At 37.9% G+C, this 21684-nt stretch overlaps 1 protein-coding gene across 3 annotated transcripts in view; it reads left to right on the top strand.

The window, feature by feature from the left end:
* Window positions 1–21684, top strand: part of LOC106827061 (zinc finger protein 33B) — an 84312-nt gene that overhangs the window by 21906 nt on the left and 40722 nt on the right. Inside the window, exons 1-2 of one of the 3 annotated variants that reach the window (XM_070491976.1) lie at window positions 19091–19289; window positions 20460–20515. In XM_070491976.1, the coding sequence (XP_070348077.1) occupies window positions 20501–20515 (15 nt within the window). In that variant the 5' untranslated portion in view covers window positions 19091–19289; window positions 20460–20500. Of the gene's footprint in view, window positions 1–19071; window positions 19290–20459; window positions 20516–21684 lie in introns of those variants that run through there. The other 2 variants (XM_070491959.1, XM_070491966.1) reach the window with 2 other exon arrangements.

Consider the following 21684-nt stretch of genomic DNA (forward strand, 5'->3'; position numbering starts at 1 on the left):
ATCTGTCTGGAGAAATGTCTATTGAGATCCTTGCCCATTAGTAATTGGATTGTTTGTAATTTTGTTGTTGAATTGTATGAGGTCTTCATATATTTGGGATATTAACTGCTTGTCTGATGTATGGTTTGCAAATATTTAGTCCCATTCTCTTAGGTTGCCTTTTCATTTTGTTGATAGTTTCCTTTGCTCTGCAGAAGCTTTTTAGTTTTATGTAGTCCTGCTTGTTTGTTTTTGCTTTTGTTGCCTTTGCTTTTGACGTCAAATCCAAAAAGTCAGTGCCATGACTGAGGTCAAGGAGCAAATGATAATTATGTGACTTGAGAGAGGTGTTTTCTTCTAGGAGTTTTATGGTTTCAGGTCTTACATTCAAGTCTTTAATCCATTTTGAGTTGACTTTTGTGTATAGTGTAAGATAGTGCTCCACTTTCATTCTTTTGCATGTGGCTGTTCAGTTTTACTAACACCATTTATTGAAAGATTTACAATCCTTTCCCCATTGTATATACATGGCTCCTTTGTCGTAAACTAATTGACCATGTATGTGTAGGTTTATTTCTGGGCTCTGTATTCTGTTCCATTGATCTATGTATCTCTTTTTATGCCAATGCCATCCTATTTTGAATACTATAGCTTTGTAATATAGGAAATCAGGAAACATGATGCTTTCAGCTTTGTTTTTTCTCAAGGTTTCTCTGGCTGTTCAGAGTCTTTTGTGGTTCCATACAAATTTTAGGATTGTTTGTTTTTTATCTGTGAAAAATGCCACTGGAATTTTGATAAGGATTGCACTGAATCTGTAGATGAGCTTTGGGTAGCATGGACGTTTTGACAATATTAATTCTTCCAACTTTTGAACATGGAATATCTTCTCATTTACTTGTCTTCTTCAATTTCTTTCATCAATGTCTTATAGTTTTCATGGTACAAGTGTTTCACCTTCTTGGTTAAATTTATTCCTAGGTATTTTAATCTTTTTGATGCAGTTGTAAACAGGCTTATTTTCTTAATTTCTCTTTTTGATAGTTTGTTATTAGAGTATAGAAATGCAACTGATTTTTTCATGTTGATTTTTCACCCTGCAACTTTACTGAATCAGTTTATTTTTCTAACAGGTTTTTTGTGGAGTCTTTAGGATTTTCTTTATAATATAATGTCAACTAAAAATAGAGATAGTTTTACTTCTTCCTTTCCAATTTGGATGACTTTTGTTACTTTTTCTTGCCTAATTGCTCTGACTAGGACTTCCAGTATCATGTTGAATGAAACTGGTGGGAGTGGGCAACCTTGTCTTGTACCTGATCTTAGAGGAAAAGTTTTCAGTTTTTCATTACTGAATATGATGTTAGTTGTGGGCTTGTCATATATGACCTTTATTATGTTAGGTACATTCCCTGTATATACTTTGTTGAGAGTTTTTATCCTGAATGGATATTGAATTTTGTCAAATGATTTTTCTCCATCTACTGAGATGATCATATGATTTTCATCTTTAATTTTGTTAATGTAATGTATCACATTGGTTAATTTATGGATGCGAAACCATTCTTGCATTTCAGGGATAAGTCCCACTTGGTCATGGTGTATGATCCTTTTAATGTGTTGTTGAATTCAGAATTTGGCCTGGGAACTTTTGCATCTGTGTTCATCAGGGATTTGGCCTGTAATTTTCTTTTTTTGTAGTGTCCTTGCCTGGTTTTGGTAACAGGGTAATGCTAGCCTCATGAAATAAGTTTGGGAGCGTTTCCTCTTCTTCTATTTTTGGGAGGATTTTGAAAATGATTGAGAATAATTCTTCTTTAAATGTGTGGTAAAATTCGCTAGTGAATCTATCCATTCCTGGACTTTTGTTTGTTGGGAGGTTTTTGATTACCCATTCAGTCTCTTTCTAGTAACCAATGTGTTCAGAGTTTTTATTTCTTCATGATTAGGTATGTATGTTGTATGTTTCTCGGAATTGATCCATTTCTTCCAGGTTGTCCAGTTTGTTGGCATTTGATTGTTCAGAGTGGTCTCTTAGGATTCTTTGTATTTTTGTGCTATCAGTTGTAACTTCTTTCATTTCTGATTTTATTTATTTGCATCATCTCTCTTTTTTCTTGGTGAGTCTAGCTAAAGGTTTGTCTATTGTGTTTATCTTTTTAAAAAAACCAACTCTTCATTTCTTAGATCTTCTCTATTGTCTTTTTAGTCTCTACTTCATTTATTTCTGCTCTAATCTTTACTGTTTCCTTCTACTGACTTTGGGCTTAGTTTGTCCCTGTTTTTCTCATTCCTTGAGGTGTAAAATTAGGTTGTTTATTTGAGATCTTTCCTGTTTTTTTAATGTAGGTAGTTATCACTATGAAATTCCCACTTAGGACTGCTTTTGCTATATCCCATAAGTTTTAGCATGTTGTGTTTTCATTTTAATTTGTTTTGAGACTTTTTTGATATGTCTTGATTTCTTCTTTGACTCATTGGTTGTACAGTAGCATTTTGTTTAATCTCCCCATATTTGTGAATTTTTCAGTTTTCTTCTTGTAATTGATTTCTATTTTCATTCTACTGTGGTCAGAAGAGATGCTTGATATGCTTTTAATCTTTTTAAACTTACTAAGACCTGTTTGTGGCCTAGCATGTGATCTATTCTGGAGAATGTTCCATGTGCACTTGAGAAGAATGTGTATTCTGCTGCTTTGGCTGTAAGTTCTGTAAATGTCTATTAATCTGTCTGGTCTGATGTGTCATTTAAGTTCTATATTTCCTTATGATTTTCTGTCTGGATGATCTATCCATTGGTGAAAGTGGAGTACTGAAGTTCCCTACTATTATAGTATTGCTGTCTATTTCTCCCTTAAGGTCTGTTAATATTTGCTTTATATATTTAGATGCTCCTATGTGGAGTGCTTAAATATTTACAAATGTTATCCTCTTGTTGGATTCATCCCTTTATCATTATATAATGACCTTCTTTGTCTCTTAATTATAAGCTTTGTTAATAATAAAAATCTTATTATAATCTTTTAAAGTATGCAAATATACCTTTTTCAGGGGGAGACTGGTGGGATAGGTGTTTCTGTCTGCTCCCTCTGCACTGAGCCCCGGAGTGATAACCAGTTAAGTGCTGTTTTTCTTGTTTGTTATGTCCTGTTGAACTCATGAACACAAGCCCCACTGGCCACCAGAGCCAGGCTATTAAGGGATATCTCCTTTGGGCAGTACCTACAAAAACTGAGGCAACAGACTTGTGCAAAAACTCCTTTCTAGGTGATACCTTCACCTGGAGAGAGCAAGAAGGACAGAGTGAAGATGTCACTTGCCAGCCTCCCTAGTGTTTGGAGAGTATTGCAATTGGCCCCTTGATATGTGTTAAATTGGAAGCTTACCTTCAGGCTGCAGCTATTAGAGTAAGAAAATAGGGCTTTTTCACAGAAAGAATGGTTTCAGTCTGCTGTCTCTGCTGGACTTAGCCATGGTGAATCTACATAAGCCCTCTAAGAACTGTCTGTATTGGCTATAGCCTGTGGGTTTTGTGTATACAGGCCCTGTTGGTTTTTAAAGCTAGATACTTTAGAGGCTCATTTCTCAGCTGAAAGTCTTAAAAGTTGGGGCACCAGATGTGGGGTCTAAACCCTTTACTCCTCAGGGAGAAGCTGAGTTGTGAGTTCCCTCCCAGTTGTGTGTCTCCACATTGGGGTGGGGCTTATGGTGAGATTGTGTCTCCACTTCTACCATTTTGATGTGGGATTTTTCTCATTCAACTGATGTGTAGGAGATGCTCAGTTAGTTTCTGGATTTTTCTTTCAGAGGGAATTGTTCTGTATGTAGCTGTACACTTGGTATGTCCATGGGAGGAGGAGAATTTAGGAGCCTCCCACATTGCCATCTTAAACAGAACTTAGTATGGACATTCTAACAATATTAATTCTTCTGGTTCCTTAACATGGGATATCTTTCCAGTTGAGTTGTCTTCAATTTCTTTCATCAACATCTTGCTTTCGTTATACAGATCTTTCACTTCCTTGGTTAATTCCTACATATATTATTGTGTTGATGCTATTGTGAATGGGATAGTTCTCTTTTTTTTTTTTCAGATATTTCATTATTAGTGTATAAAAACGCAAGTGATTTTTGTATGTTGATTTTATATTTTGCAATTTTATTGAATTCGTTGATTAGTTCCCACAGTTTTTTGGTTGAGTCTTTGGGAGTTTGTACATTTAAGGTTATATCATCTGCAAATAATGACAGTTTTCCTCCTTCCTTTCCAATTTGGATGACTTTTATTTCTTTGTCTTGTTTAATTGCTCTAGTTTGGACTTCCAGTACTATGTTGAATAAGAGTGGTGGGTGGGCACCACTGGCCTGCTCCTGATCTTAGAGGAAAATCTTTCAGTTTTTCAACAATGTGTATGATGTTAGCTGTGGGCTTGTCATATATGGCCTTTATTATATTAAGGCACATTCCTTCTATACCCAATTTGTTCATTTTTTTCAATCATGAAAGAATGTTGTATTTTATCAAATGCTTTTTCTGTGTCTATTGAGATGATCATGTGATTTTTATTTTTCATTCTACTAATGTAGTTTATCACATTGATTGATTTGTGTATGTTGAGCTATCCTTCTATCCCAGGGATGAGTCCACTTGGTCATGTTATATAATCTTTTTAATATATTGTTGAATTTAGTATGCTTACATTTTGTTGGGAGTTTTTGCGTCTATATTCATCAGGGATATTGTTCTATCATTTTCTTTTTTTGTTGTGTCCTATCTGGCTTTGGTATCAGGGTAATGCTAGGCTCACAGAATGAGTTCGGAAGTTTTCCCTCCTCTTCAATTTTTTGGAAGAATTTGAGGATTGGCATTAATTATTTTATAAATGTTTGGTAGAATTTACCTGTGATGACATCTGGTCCTGGGGTTATCTGTGTTGGGAGAGTTTTGATTACTGATTCAGTACTCCTTATTGGTATTTCTTTATGATTCAGTCTTGGTAGGTTTTAATTGTCTAGGAATTTTTCCATTTCTTTTAGGTTATCCAATATATTGGCATAGTTGTTCATAGTAGTCTCTTATGATCATATGTATTTCTGTAGTATCAATCGTAATGTCTCTTCTTTCATTCTGATTTTATTTATTTGAGACTTGATTCTCTCTTTTTTTCTTAGCTAGTCTAGCTAAAGGTTTGTCAATTTTGTTTATCTTTTTGAAAAACCACCTCTTGGATTGTTGCTTTTTTCTATTATTTTTGTAGCCTCTATTTCATTTATTTCTGATCTGATTTTATTTCCTTCTTTCTGCTAACTTTGGGCTTAGTTTCTTCTTTGTCTAGATGTAAAGTTATGATATTTACTTGAGGTCTTTCTAAATTCTTAATATATGCATTTATTGCTATAAAATTCCCTCTCAGAACTAGTTTTGCAACATCCTGTAGGCTTTGGTATGTTGTCCTTCCATATCACTTGTTTCAAGATATTTTTTGATTTCCCTTTGATTTCTTCTTTGACCCATTGGTTGTTCAGACGTGTGTTGTTTAATTTCAACGTACTTTTAGATTTTGCAGCTTTCCTCTGGTTGATTTCTGCTTTCATACCATTGTGGTTAGAAAAGATACTTGGTGTGATTTCAGTCTTCTTAAATTTGCTAAGACTTGTTTTTTGTCTTCTCTTATGATCTCTCCTGGAGAATATTCTGTGTGTACTTTAGAAGAATGCATATCCTGCTGCTGTTGAATGAAATGTTCTATAAATATCTAAGCCCATTTGGTGTAATGTATGGCTCAAGTCCAACTTTTCCTTCTTGATTATCTGTCTGAATGACCTATCCTTGCTGAAAGTAGGGTACTGAAGTCCCCTGCTATTATTGTATTGTTGTTTATTTATTTCTTCAGATTTCTCAGTATTTGCTTAATATATTTAGGTGCTCTGATGTTGGAGGCATGTATGTTTATGGTTGTTATATCTTCTTGATTAATTGACCCCTTTATCATTCTTTGTCTTGTTACTATTTTTGGCTTAAAGTCTATTTTGTTTTGTGTAGATGTAGCTTCTTCTTTCTTTTGGTGTCCACTTGCTTGGAATATCTTTTTCCATCCATTCACTTTGAGACTGTCTGTCCTTAAAGCTGAAGTGAGTCTCTTGTAGGCAGCATATAATTGGGTCTCATTTTTTAATCAATCCAGCCACTCTGTGCCTTTTGATTGGTGAATTCAATCTGTTTACATTTAGAGTTATTATTGCTGTGTAAGGACTTACTAAAGCCACTTTATTAATTGCTTTCTGGTTGTTTTCTATTTTCTCTTTTCCCTCTGTTTCTGACTACCTATGTAAATTTGTGATTTTCTGTGGTGTTATGCTGTTTTCCCTTTTATTCTTTTGTGAATTTATTCCAGGGTTTTGCATTGTGCTTAACGTAAGGCTTACGTAAAATATCTCATAGATAGTAATGTCCATTTAAAGTGCATAGTCACTTAACTTTGCCTACAAAAGCTTCACACTTTTATTCCTCCCTTTTCTACTTTGTTATAATTGTGGTAACATTGGTTTATAGCATCATAGAAATTTTGGGGTACATCATTATATTTCAATTTCTCTGTGGATTATCTTATATTCACCACCCAAAGACTAATTACAATCCATCACCATACACATGTGCTTAATCACATAATCTCTTTGCCTCCCCCTGCCCACTTCTCCTCTGGTAACCACCAATCCAATCTCTGTTTCTACATGTTTGTTTGTTGTTGTTCTTATCTTCTATTAATCAATGAGATCATACAGTATTTGGCTTTCTCCCTCTGACTTATTTTGCTTAGGATAATACCCTCAAGGTCCATCCATGTTGTCACAAGTGGCAAGATTTCATCCTTTTTTATGGCTGAGTAGTTTTCTGTTGTGTATATTTACAACATCATGTTTAACCTTTCTTATCTTGATGGGCACCTAGGTTGCTTCTAAATCGTGGCTATTGTGAATAATGCTGAAATGAACATAAGGCGCATATATCTGTATGCATTCGTGTTTTCAGGTTCTTTGGATAAATACACAGCTGTGAAATAGCTGGATCATGTGATAGTTCTATTTTTAATTTTTTTAGGAATCTCCATACTGTTTTCCATAGTGGCTGCACCAGTTTGCACTCCCACCAGAAGTGTATGAGGGTTCCCTTCTCTCCACATCCTCTCCAACACTTATCTCCTGTCTTGTTAATTATAGCCATTCTGATGAGTGTGAGGTGATATCTCATTGTAGTTTTGATTTGTATTTCTCCAGTAATTAGTGACGTTGAACATCTTTCCATGTGCCGGTAGGCCATCTGTATGTTCTTTGGAGAAATGTCTGTTCAGATCTTTTGCCCATTTTTTAATTAGGTTGTTTGGGTTTTTGTGTTGTTGAGATGTATGAGTTCTTTATGTATTTTGGATATTAACCCCTTATCGGATATATGGTTTGCAAATATCTTTTCCCAATTGTTGGGTTGTCTTTTTGTTTTGTTGATGGTTTCCTTTGCTATGCAGAAGTTTTTTAGTTTGATGTAGTCCCATTTGTTTACTTTTTCTATTGTTTCTCTTGCCTGGTCAGACATGTTGCTGGAAAATATGCTGCTGAGACTGATGTTGAAGAGCATACTGACTATATTTTCTTCTAGAGGCTTTGTGGTTTGGGGTCTTACGTTCAAGTCTTTAATCCATTTTCAGTTAACTTTTGTGTGTGGTGTAAAATAATGGTCTACTTTCATTCTTTTGCATGAGGCTGTCCAGTTTTCCCAACACCATTTATTGAAGATTCTTTCTCCATTGTATGTTTTTGGCTCCCTTGTCAAAAATTAGCTGTCCATAGATGTGTAGGTTTGTTTCTGGGCTCTCAATTCTGTTCCATTGATCTGAGTGTCTGTTTTCGTGCCAGTACCATGCTGTTGTGATGACTCTAGCTTTGCAGTATATTTTCAAATCAGGGAGAGTGATACCTCCAGCTTTGTTCTTTTTTCTCAGGATTCCTTTGGCTATTCGGGGTCTTTTGTTGTTCTGTATAAATTTTAGGATTGTTTGTTCTATTTCTTTGAAAAATATCATTGGAACTTTGATAGGGACTGTGTTGAATCTGTAGATTGCTTTAGGAAGTATGGACATTTTAACTGTGTTAATTCTTCCAATCTGAGAGCGTGGAATAGCTTTCCATTTATTTGTGTCTTCTTCTGTTTCTTTCAACAATGTTTTATAGTTTTCAGTGTATAGGTCTTTCACCTCTTTGGTTAAGTTTATTCCCAGGTATTTGTTTCTTTTTGTTTCAATTGTAAAGGGGATTGTATTCTTAACTTCTCTTTCTGCTACTTCATCATTAGTGTATAGAAATGCAACTGATTTTTGTATGTTGATTTTGGATCCTGCAACTTGACCATATTCATGTATTATTTCTAAAAGTTTTTTGGTGGATTCTTTAGGGTTTTCTATGTATAAAATCATGTCATCTGCAAATAGTGACAGTTTCACTTCTTCCTTTCTTATTTGGATCCCTTTTATTTCTTTTTCTTGCCCAGTAGCTCTGGCTAGGAGTTCCAATACTGTGTTACATAAGAGTGGTGAACGTGGGCATCCTTGTCTGGTTCCTGTTCTTAGAGGGATAGCTTTTAGTTTTTCTGCATTGAGAATAATATTACCAGTGGGTTTGTCGTGTATGGCCTTTATTATGTTGAGGTGCTTTCCTTCTTTACCCATTTTATTCAGAGTTTTTGTCATAAATGGATGGTGTATCTTGTCAAATGCTTCCTTTGTGTCTATTGAGATGATCGTGTGATTTTTATTCTTCATTTTGTTAATGTGGCGTATCACACAGATTGATTTGCAGATGTTGAACCATTCCTGCATCCCTGGAATAAACCGCACTTGCTCATGGTGTATTATCTTTTTAATGTATTGTTGTGTTTGATTTGCTAGTATTTTATTGAGGATTTTTCATCAATGTTTATCAGTGATGTTGGCCTGTAATTTTCTTTTTTGTGTTGTCCTTGTCTGGTTTTGGTATCAGGGTAGTGTTGGCTTCATAGAATGAGTTAGGAAGCTTCCCCTCCTCTACAGTTTTTTGGAAGAGTTTGAGAAGGATAGGTATTAAGTCTTTGAATGTTTGGTAGAATTCACCAGGGAAGCCATCTGGTCTTGGACTTTTATTTTTTGGGAGGTTTTTGATTAGCATTTTGATCTCCTTACTAGTGATTGGTCTATTCAGGTTCACTATTTCTTATTGATTCAGTTTTGGAAGGTTGTATGATTCTAAGAATTTATCCATTTCTTCTAGATTATCCAATTTGTTGGCATATACCTTTTCATAGTATTCCCTTATTATCTTTTGTATTTCTGAGGTGTCTGTTGTAATTTCTCCTCTTTCGTTTCTCATTTTATTTATTTGAGCCTTCTCTTTTTTTCTTGATGAGTCTATCTAACGTTTGTCAATTTTGTTTATATTTTCAAAGAAACAGCTCTTTGTTCCATTGATTTTTTTTGGTCTGTATTTCACTTAATTTTGCTCTGATTTTTCTTATTTCCTTCCTTCTACTGATTTTGGCCTTTGTTTGTTCTTCTTTTCCCAGTTTCTCTAGGTACACTGTTAGATTTTTTTATTTGAGATTTTTCTTGTTTGTTGAAGTAGGCCTCTATTGCTATAAACTTCCCTCTTAGAACCACTTTTGCTGTATCCCATAAATTTTGGCATGTCATATTTTCATTTTCATTTGTTTCTAGGTATTTTTGATTTGTCCTTTAATTTCTTCCTTGACCCAATTGTTGTTCAGTAGTGTATTTAATCTTCACATATTTGTGGTTTTTCCCATTTTCTTCCTGTAGTTCATTTCTAGTTTCATACGATTGTGGTCAGAAAGGATGCTTGGCATCACTTCAGTTTTCTTAAATTTATTGAGACTTGTTTTGTGGCCTACTGTGTGATCTATCCTGGATAATTTTCCATGTGCATTTGAAAAACATGTGTATTCTGCAGCTTTTGGATGGAATGTTGTGTATACATCTAATAAGTCCATCTAGTCTAATGTGTCATTTAAGGCCAATGTTTGCTTATTAATCTTCTGTTTGGATGATCTATCCATTGGTGTAAGTGGAGTGTTAAAGCCCCCTACTATTATGGTGTTACTATTTCTCCTTTTATGTCTGTTAATAATTGCTTTATGTATTCAGGTGCTCCTATGTTGGGTGCATAGATATTTACAAGTGTTATATCCTCTTGTTGGACTGTTCCCTTTATCATTATGTAGTGTGCTTCTTTGTCTCTTGTTACAGCTTTTGTTTTAAAGTCTATTTTGTCTGATGTAAGTGTTGCTACCTCAGCTTTCTTTTCATTGCCATTTGCATGGAGTATATTTTTCCACCCCTTCACTTTCACTTTGTGAAGATCTTTAGGTCTGAAGTGTGTCTCTTGTATGTAGCATATATATGGGTCTTATTTTTTTATCCAATCAGCCACCCTATACCTTCTGATTGGAGCATTTAGTCCATTGACATTTAAAGTAGCTATTGATAGGAATGTACTTATTGCTATTTTGTTACCTTTTTAAATGAGTGTTTTAGTAGTTCTTGTCTGTTCCTTTCTTTTCTTGGTCTCTTCCCTTGTGCTTTGATGGCTTTCTTTAGTATTATGTTTGGGTTCCTTTCTCTTAAATTTTTTGTTTATTTATTATAGGTTTCTGGTTTGTGATTACCATGAGGTTCATATATAATAACCTATGTAAGTTGCTGGTCTCTTTAATTTGACCACTTGCTAAAAGCTCTACTCTTTACTTCCCTCCTCCCATGTTTTATATTTTTGATATCATATCTAACATCTTTTTTTTTGTGCATGTGTATCCGTTACCCTCATCATGGAAATAGATAATTTTAGTACTTTTGTTTTTTGATCTTCATAGGTGGTTCATCTGCTACCTTTACTGTATATTTGCCTTTACCAGTGATTTTATTGCTTTTTTTGTTTTTTTGTTGCATGTTTTGGTGAGGAAGATTGGCCCTGAGCTAACATCTGTTGCTAATCTTCCTCTTTTTGCTTGAGAATTTTGTTGCTGAGCTAACATCTGTGGCAGTTCTTCTCTATTTTTTATGTGGGATGCCACCACAGCATGGTGTGATGAGTGGTGCATAGGTCCACGCCTGGGATCCAAACCTGCAAACCCTGGGCTGCTAAAGCAGAGTGCATGAACTTTATGATGCCACTGAGCCGGCCCCATTTTTTGTTTTTGGTACTTTTCTTATTCCTATTTGTGGCCTTCTCTTTTACACTTAAATAAATCCCTTTAGCATTTCTCATAAGGCTCATTTCTTGGTGATAAACTCCTTTAATTTTTGCTTGTCTGGGAAACTCTTTATCTCTCCTTTCATTCTGAATGATAACCTTCCCAGGTAGAGTATTCTTGGCTGTAGGTTTTTTCCTTGTAGCACTTTAAATATATTGTGCCACTCCCTTCCAGCCTGTAAGGTTTCTGGTGAGAAGTCAGCTGATAGCCTTATGGGGTTTCCTTTGTAGGTAACTTGTTGCCTTTCTCTTGCAGCTGTTAGGATTCTCTCTTTATCTTTAATTTTTGATGCTTTCATTACAATGTGTCTTGGTGTGGGTCTCTTTGGGTTTATCTTGTTTGGTTCTGTGTGTGCTTCCTGTACCTGGATGTCTGTTTCCTTCCTTAGGTTAGGAAAGTTTTCAGCTATTATTTCTTCAAATAGATTCTCTGCCCATTTGTTTCTCTCTTCCCCTTATGGGATACCTATAGCACTGATGGTAGTGCACTTGATGTTGTTCCAGAGATCCCTTTGACTGTCCTCATTCTTTTAAATTCTTTTTTCCTTTATATTTTTAGCTTTGGTGATTTCCTCTAGTTTTTCATCCAGCTTGCTGATCCATTCTTCTGTATCATCTGCTCTACTATTGAGTCCCTCTAGTGAATTTTTCATTTTCAGTATTGTATTCTTCATTTCTGATGGGATCTTCTTTATATTTTCCAGTTCTTTGTAGAAGTTTTCACTGAGTTCATCAGTTCTTCTTCCAAGATCAGTGAGCATCCTCATGACCATTAGTTTTTACTCTTTGTTAGGTATGTTGCTGATCTCTGTTTCTTTTAGTTCTTTTTCTGGGGTTTTGTCCTGTTCCCTTTCTTGGTATGTATTCCTTTGTGTCCTCATTTTGCCTCTTCCTCTGTGCTTGTATCTATATATTGGGTCAGTCAACTATGTCTCCTGATCTTGGAGAGGTGGCCTTATGTAAAAGATGCCTTGTGAGGCCCAGCAGTGTGCTTCCCACTCTTCATCAGTTTCAAATGTTCCAGGAGTGTCTCCTGTGTGGGCTACTTGTGTCCTTCTGTTGTGGCGGGGTTGCTCCTCCTGCAGGTGCCCAGGAAGGCTAGGCTGTTCCCCAGCCAGCTCATTGTAAAGCTAAGCTACATGTGACTGCTATGGACCCTTCAGTCACTTTATCAGGTGTGGGGAGCCCCAGCACAGTTGGCCACAAGGTCTAATAACACATTCTTGTTGCAGTTTTTCTGTTCAGTGAGTAGGCCTCCAATGTGGCTAGTTACTAGGATCAGGGGCTTACAATTGCTGTAGGCCTCCAGACTGCAAGGCTGTTGTTAGTTCTTTCAGGATTGCAGCTGAATGGGGCTGGCCACAAGCATGAGAGTGCCCAATTGTTTCAGGCTTTGGAAGACGGGGCTGATCCCCTATGTGGCTGTTTGAGAAGCACAAGTCTGCTGCACCTGACAAGCCCCACTGCCCACAGGGCCACACACTCCATCAACATAGTCCTGCCCCCTGTGTGTACCCCAACCCACTGAAGTGGACCCAGTCACCCCACTGCAGAGGCCCCACACAGTCCGCCAATACAGGCCTGCCCCTTCTGCACACCCTGCCCTTCAGAGGCAGACCCACTCACCTGGCTGCAGAGGTTCCAGGCACCCCACCTATGTGGGCCCACAAGTTGCCTGAGGGCTTGCTATTGGGTGGGGCTAGTTCCTAGGGTGGGCTGCCTGCCCTGGCTGAGTTGGATTAAATTGGTGCTCTAGTGGGTGGGGCAGACCCCTGTGCTAACAGACCAGCTAAAGAACTCCAATGGCATCTGCTAGAGTCTGTGTCAGCACACCTGCACTAGGTCACAGTAATGGCTGCCACTAATGTCTCAGTTCTTGGGACAGTCTCTCCTCTCACTGATATGCACCCAGAGCATGTCAAATGTGTCACTTTTCACTAAAGTACTGTGCACATTTCTTTCTGGTGATTTAAGGTTGCTTTCCAAAATGGGTGAATTTGTGCATGGGCCCTTTAAGAACAGGCTATTTTTCCCTTTATATCTGATAGCTTTTCTGGGGGTATTCCTCTTTGTTGTTAATAGCCAGCAAAACCAGCTATTATGACACTTATCTTGATTGTGCTGAGTCTAAAAGCTGCTTATAGTGGTAACAACCCCCGTTCAGATCCCCCACTCCTCCAGGGAAGGCTTCATAACTTAGGCTTGCTCCCAGCCAGCCATAAAGTGCTGCAGCTTGAAGCTGGCTTTTTTCTCCCCAAAAGGTATTTCTTCCTCTTCCACCTCAGTCAGCACTGTCCCTTGTTGTGGGGGGTTCTTTTTTCCAGTTTTCAGTTATCTGTCAGGGGTAATTGTTCCAAGGGCAGCTATAAAGTTTTTGTGTCCGGGGAGGAGGTGAGTTCAGAGTCCTCCTATGCTGCCATTTTGACACTGTCCCCCCTTTTATACTTTTGGCATCACTTTTACCTTTTTTTTAATATTATATGTCTATTAACAAATTATACTAGCTATAATTATTTTTAATACTCTTTTCCTTTAACCTTTATACTATAGATAACACACCATTCTATTATAGAATTAGAGTTTTCTAAGTCTGATTGTATATTTGTATTTACCAACATTTTGTATTCTTTCATATGTTTTCATGTTGCTGGTTAGTGTCTTTTCATTTCAGTTTAAAGTGCTCCTTTTAGCATTTATTGCAAGGCAGGTCTTGTGATAAAATTCCTCAGCTTTGTTTTGGAAAGTATTTCTTCTTCATATCTGAAGAATAACTTTGCTGGATAGTGTATTCTTGTCTGGCAAAACTTTTTTTTTCAACCCTTTGTATATATCATTCCACTCTCTCCTGGCCCGTAAGTTTCTGCTGAGAAATCACTGATAGCCTAATTGGGGTTCCTTTGTGGGTTACAATCTTTTTTCTTCTGGCTACTTTTTGCATTCTCTCTTTATCTTTGTTTTTTGGGCAGTTTCATTGTAATGTGTCTTGGAGAAGGTCTTTTTGCATTGAGAGAATAGTATGATGTATTAGCTTTGTGATCTGGTATGTCTAAATCTCTCTCCAGGGTTGGGAACTTCTGAGCTATTATTTCTTTAAACTTTCTTCCCCCCTTTCCCTCTCTTCTCTTTCTGGAACACAAATTATTCCAATATTTGTACATTTGATAGTGCCCCATACATCACGTAGGCTTTTTTCATTCTTATTTCTTTGTTTTCGTATGATTGGATTATTTCAAAATTCCTATCCTGTAGCTCACTTATTCTATCTAACATTTGATCTACTTTCATGTGGATGCTCTCTATTGTATTTTTTTCATTTCATTCATTGAAGTATTCAGCTCCAGGATTTCTGTTTGTTCTTTTACATGATTTCTATCTCTTTGGTAAATATTTCATTTTGTTCATATATTTTTTTCCTGGTTTTATTGACTTGTCTTTCTGAGTTTTCTTATGGCTCCTAGAGTTGCTTCAGAACAGCTATTTTGAATTTTTTTATCAGCTCTATCACAAAATTCTGTGCCTTTGAGCTTTGTGTTTGGAGAATTAGTGCTGTATTTTGGTGATGACATGTTTTCTTTATTTTTCATGTTCCTTGTAGTTTTGTGTTGCTGTTTTCACATTTGAAGTAGCCGACACCTTCTAAAGTTTTTACTGTTTGTCTTCAGATGCTGTTCATTTGTGTTGTCATATCTGGGGTTTTCTCTGCTTTTGTATGGTTACACCTTCTCCACTCTTTTTGCTCCCTCTTGTGGCAGAATTCTTAAGTTTTTATGTCTTCCCAGAATTCTTAATGTTTTATGTCTTACCCCTCACCAGGCTGGCTACTGGAAACCTTTTTGTTTTCCAGAAGATGGCACTATAGGTCAATTTGTGGTTTCTTACTAGCTCACAGGTCCTGGTGTGTTTTTCTGATAGCACTCTGTTCACTGGCCTTGCTCTTGCCACTGCACTTGAGAGCATGCACAAGGAGCTGGTTGCAGAGTGATGGGAGGTGTGTGTTTAGCACTTGGGGTACTGGTGGTGCCTGCAGACCCAGTGGGGAGATCCTTGTTGACATAAGTCCACAAGCTCATGGATAAACTTCCCATTGAAGTCCTGAGCACAGTCACCAGGAACCGTGTTCCTTTAATGCCTTTTGATATTCTTATTGCCTCTTTCCTGATCTCCTCCCTCCCGCCAGTCATGGAGTTCTTGCCTTAGTACTCTGAGTGGAGAGAAACAGTCTAGCTGCACAACTAGGGTAACCCCACATTCACTCACTGCTTCCCTTTTCCTTGTGGAAGAGGTCACCACTGCCTGACAGTCAGTCCCATGCAGAGTTGCCCTGAGGGAGGTTTGGTGTTGGCCAATTCCTCTTACCATGTCCACTGTGTCCAAACTTGTGCTTTTATTTTTTTGCTCCAATGACTTGCTGGAATCTCCCCTTGGGAAAGCTGGACTCTGGCAAATTCTTTCTCTTCCATGGGTATCTGCCCAGGTGAACATTCTCCAGGTGTTTTCCCAACTACGGCAAGAGGGGGATTGGGGCAGGTTTGCTGGCTCTGCTGGTTCTGCAGCCCATACTAACTTCTCTCTGCCTATTATCAGATTCAGTGACGTGCAAGACTCATTCTGGGTCTCTTGGCATATGGTCCTGGATTCCAAAACTCCTGCTAAGGCATATTTGTTAGTGGATGGATGTCCATTTAGTTGTTCAAAAAGAGAAAAAGGAGGAGTGTCTTACTCCACCATGATTCTGACGTCACCCTCTGGTACATTTTTTTAAAATGTGATCTTATCTTAAATATTCTTGTGGAAAGCAAATTTTTAATTTGAAAATATTTTGTGACCACAGCCTATGTAAGTTAGCATACTTCTGTATTATCACTTTTAATGATTGCATAGCATTCCATTATATGGACTGCCCTAATTTATTTTACTTAGGCAAACTTCAAGGACATTTTGTTTCCAATAGTTGCTTTTATAAATTAAATTGGAAAGAACTCTGCTGGTCATTTAGCTATTGCCTGTTTGCACTAAATCTAGCATTCTCTGCTCTGCTTTGAGATATTGGTACTGGGATTACATAAACCACATTTCACACTTGTCCCCTGGCTGCCTGTTAGGTTCTGCTCTGAGAGGTCCTACAGGAAGTTTGGAGGGCAGGATTACAGGATAAGGAACTTCTTCCTGTTTGCTGGATGCTCTTGTCAACATCACTCCAGCAATAGTAGCCCGTCACTTCGGCCATTAGTTCCAAACTCCAGCTTCTTCTTTTGAAAAAGTATTTTTAAAATTGAGATATAATTTACATATCATTAAATTCACTTCTTTAAAAGTGGAAAAATCATTTGTTTTGAGTATATTCACCAAGTTGTGCAACCATCACTACTATCTAATTCCAGCACGTTTTCTCACTCTCCAGCTTCTTTTAGCTCTCCCAGATTTAGTCACATTGATCCTTCTCTAACTATCAGCACCTGCTGAGCAGAATGCCCCTCAGAGTCAGGAGCCTCAGAGGTTTTTTCCCCACCATGCCCTTCTGAAAGGCTTGCAGTAACTGGAAGACACCCGTCTGAGGGTCTGACTTCCAGTTCTAAATGGCTCTTCTCTGCGTACCTGAGATGCCACCATGACTCAGGCACTTCCTCTTCTTCAGATGTCTAATCCTAGCTCTGTGGGGCCACTCTTCTGAGTGGCTAAGTTCTTAGAGCTTCGACCTCTTCCATTTGCCTGGGCTGGTAGCTGCTACCTGCAGCTGTCACCCCTGTGTAATCTCAGTGTTCACTTTTGCCTTTAAAACACCTCTGTCTATTAAATTCTCTCTGTTGTAGCATTTGAGTGGTCTTTCTTCCCATCTGGACCCTGATTGATGTAAACAATCTTGTACATACATCAATGAAATTAATTTTATTATTATAAAGGCATGTATAGTCATGTAAGTGGAATTGCCATATTAAAAATCCTTTAAAGTTTGATAAAAATGAGGTTCCAGAGAGTTTACATGATTTAAACTCACAATAAAAGTGAGTGGGAATAAACATTTGCTGAAGCTCATAGCATAACTACACATTACTTTTCTATTTAATCTTTTTGAATCTTATATTGCAAAATGGTATTTTATTTATTCATAATTTCACCAAACTGGAAATAACTCAAATGTTGCTCAACTGGGGAATAATAGATAAGCAAACTGTGGTAAATCCATACCATGGAATAGGACTCAGAAATAAAAACCAACAAATTTATCGATACATCAAACAGCATGTTTGAATCTCAAATGTATTATGCTAAGTAGAGATACCAGATTCATATTGTGTTACATACTGTATGATTCCATATATATGACTTTCTAGAAAAGGCAAACCTATAGGCATGAGGAATAGATAGTCGCTGCCAGAGGTTAAGAGTGGTGAGCGACTTTGACTTCAAAAGGGTAACATGAAGGAATTTTTTGGGCAGTGATGAAACAGTTCTGTATTTTGACTGTGGTGGTGGTTACACAGGTCTATGCGTTTGTCAAAACTCATAAAATTGCACCAAATAGAGTGAACTTTTGTGTATATAAATTCAAAAAATTTACATCTCAATAAATGATATCATACATGTTTTTACTTAAACATTTACATTTCTTCAATTTTCAAAATGGACTTTTTCACACATGTATTTATTTGCATTTTCTTTTTTATTATATTACTGCTCAGTTCTGTAGTCCATTTAAATTTTTTCTTCCTATTGATTTAAAGATCTCCTTATTAATACATCTTTTCTTTCAAATAGTAAAAACAATTTACCGGCTTATTTGTTTGTAACTTTTTTTAAACTACAACTGAGTTGTTTGTTATTTTCTATAATAAAATGTATCAGATATTAAATTTATGGTTTCTGTGTTTGGTGTCACAACTTTCCATCTAAGTTTATTTTTTTTTACTAATGTAGTGGTTTACTTTAAACATTTCAAGTCTTGAATCCATGTGAAGTCTATCATTTGTGATCTATGGTCTAAGCTTTATTCCAAATTGTTGCGAATGACTTGCTCTTTGGAATACTCCATTCATGCCTTCATTCTTTTGAAATGCTACATTTATTATACTACATTTAAAAAATATTCTTAATTATGGCCGTTGTGTTTCCATAAAGCAGATGCCAAACTATTATAAATAATAGAGCAATATTATACATATTGATATTTTTTAGGCATTTTTTTCTCTTTTTTGAAATGCTTTCTAGCTGTTAATTTAGATTTTTATTTATTCCAGGATACTTGAGAATGCTTTTGTAAAGTGCACAATATGTATGTCGAAGAGAAAAAATATATATACAAAAATTAGTTGGGATTCTTATTGGAATCTTGTCAAAGAGTAGTGAATCTTTCTATTTACGAAAGGGTATATCTCCATTTATTCACGTAATTTTAATGTCACAAAGGAAAGAATATGTTTACGTAAACGAATAACGATATTTTCTTTCGGCTTGTGTCTCTTTTCTGATTTATCTATAATTTTCGTTTATTGCTTTCATGACTTTCATAAACTAGCTTTCTTATCTCCCCCCACCCCCGGGCTTCTTTTTCCTGAGATAATTGCTGATGGTGTCAGATATTATTTTTTTATTGTATTGATGGGCTCTATTTCCTAGTATTTAAAAAAGTGAAAGTGATACGCAGGTTCCTTCACAGCTCTGCGTCTAAACGGTACACTGGCTGCACAGACAACTCAGTTGGAATCCGTAACTTTCGGGGAACCCCAAACGGGCTCTGGGCTCCTTGGAGAACTATCTCAGACGCCCCAACTTCCCACGTGCTAGATAAGGCTGCGGTGTTATCCAATCCCGAGCCGCTGGTCGCGGAGACTCGAGGAAAAAGTAGCTCTAACGTTTAGCGCTGACTGTCCGGCGCTGCGCTCGGGTTTCTGCGCATGTCTAGTTCCGCCTTCGGCGTCCGTGCACTTCCGCCTTTTCCTTCTGCTTTCCTCAGGCCTCGCGTGGGAGGCGGTCCCGCGCCGCCGACTCCGGCCGCTCTTCTGGGGCGAGTGCTACGCGACGAGGTAGCCGCGCGTGAGCCTGGGAGGGTTGGACGAGGGCAGAGGGAGGCCCGCGCGGCTTGGGGGTGGTCGGTGCCGGCCGGCGGGGAGGAGCCCCGCGGAACCCCGGGGCGGCGGGGAGGGGGCGTCTCCCTCAGGACAAGGGGTCGAAACCCCCTCGTGACCAACCCCTGCGCTGTGAGGCCCGGTTCTGGAGGCCGCAGGAGGGCATGTGCGCATGCGTGCCCGGTGCACCGAGCCCGTGGGAAGGGGAGGCGCTGCGGGGACGACGTGTGCGCACGCGTGACGGGTGGTTGTGCGGCGTGGTCTTGGCAGAAGGGCTCGCTCGCTAGGCTGATTGAGCCATTACCAGTCTGTAGACGGACCGCATTCCCTTGGTTTTCCGTTTATCCTTTCTGGATTGTGGGGTGCTCTTCAATCATGTCCATTACTGCATCTTGATAGGTGCTCTTACTCTGTCCTGACTTGCACTAGCGCCTAAGGATCTTCAAGAATTATCTATTTTTGTTTCACTTGACAGAAAAAAATTATTTTTGCTCCTGAAGCTTAGTGACTTGTTCATGTTTACGGTTTGTTAGTGGCCAAGACCGAAAGTCGTGTCTCCCGGTTCCTAAGACTGTACTGTCTACTTTTTCATACAAGTAAAAGTTTCTTAGAGAAGATCTTTTTGAGAAACAGCAACAAAGGTAAAGAAATTAAAACATAGACCTTTTCTTGAAGCACTGCTTTTTTATACCTTTCTGTGGAGTCACTAACCAAAGGTTTGGTAACATTAGTAGGAAAATTGGTAAACAGCCTAGTCCTGAGTTTTTTTTTTAAACAATAGTTTTGGTGAAGAGTTAATTTTTATTAGGTGTAGTGTTATTTTTTTTTAACCAATTTTGTCATGTAAAATATTTTGTGAACACCAAGGGAGGTTTAAAATGTTAAATCCTTAGGAAGTAAAAACTTACATTTGCCCAGTGAAAAATTTTACGCCCAAGAGCTGCATGATTGTATTGGAGTCATGCTAGATAGGTGGTCTTTGAGCATCCCTCTGTTCCTTCTGAAGGTCACGGGGCCGTTGCTGTTCTCCCTATCTAGTGCGTGTGTCTAGCTTTAGAGGGCAGGAGAATTCAGAATTGCCAGGCAGGCCAGATTTTTCATGACTCCATTCCTTTTCTTCTAACCCAGCACCTTCAGAGTTGTCTACATTTTTGCAAGAGCAGCCGAAAATGAACAAATCCCAGGTAAGTTGTTTGTTCATTCCCCACTTTGTTTTATAATGGACTTTGTGAGATTTGTAACAGTGCGTATGTTAAGGTGGGAAATTAGTGATAGATGAAAATCAGACTTCGCAGAAAATAGAAATTAGCAAGCAGATCAATAGGGCTAAGTTGGCTTGTAGATATAGGTTGGTCATTACATATCTTAGTGTTTCTAAGTGACCTGCAAATAATCTCTGATGTTTCCGATAACCATGGCAGAAAGGGAGACACTGTATTTTGGATCCAGACAGACTGATTGCTTTCAAGACGTAGAGACTTCCTGGAAGATGTCTTTTTTGGTCTTAACATACGGTCACATAGTGAATAACTCCAGTGACAGCCCCGAAATGAGTGCCTAAAACTGCTCCTCACTGAGAGTAAAGGAGTCCAAGATATGGTTCAAGGACAGTTGTCCCTTGGTGTCCGCGGGGATTGGTTCCAGACCGCCCCCGGGGCAGATACCAAAATCCGAGGATGCTCAAGTCCCTTAGTCGGCCCTCCATGTCCGTGGTTCTACATCCGCAGATACGGAGGGCTGACTAGTCAATTTTGTGATAGTCTTGTTTGATCCTGGTATAAAACCTGGTAGGTTTAGAGGAATGAATGGCCTGCGTGCCTGTTCCAGAAACTCTCCATAGCTATTTTATCTCAGCCAGGCTGTGCATACAAGTTGTGCAGCAGGTGGTTCAAAGTTAAATTCTCTGGTAAATGTTTCTGAGCTTCTCAGTCAGATTTTACCCCATAGCATTCTGTCTTGGTTTTTCCCCTCTGCTTTTCAGAATCTATCCAGGTAAAGGTCACCAGTGACTTGACTGTAGTTGCCTTCCTTGAACAACTGCTCCGTCACCCTACTGACTGCTCTTTCTGAGACAGCTTCCTTTGTTGGCTTCTGATACCACTCTTCTGACGGCTCCCTCTTGGGATCTTCCTTATTGTTCCCCCTAGTTTAGTTCCAAGTTTTCATCCTTTGTCTACTAGTCTTCTCATTTTATCTCTATATGTATATTGAAAAAAATGTAGATAATTGAACAATACTGTTTATTGTTTTAGGTGCTTTTAAAAAATATGTAAATTATCTTAATGTATATATATGATAACATTCTCCCCCAATCCCCCAATAATTTGAGATCTATCCATATGTAGTTTATTCC

This window comes from Equus asinus, chromosome 2 (assembly GCF_041296235.1).
Source record: "Equus asinus isolate D_3611 breed Donkey chromosome 2, EquAss-T2T_v2, whole genome shotgun sequence".
In the NCBI taxonomy this organism is placed as follows: domain Eukaryota; kingdom Metazoa; phylum Chordata; class Mammalia; order Perissodactyla; family Equidae; genus Equus; species Equus asinus.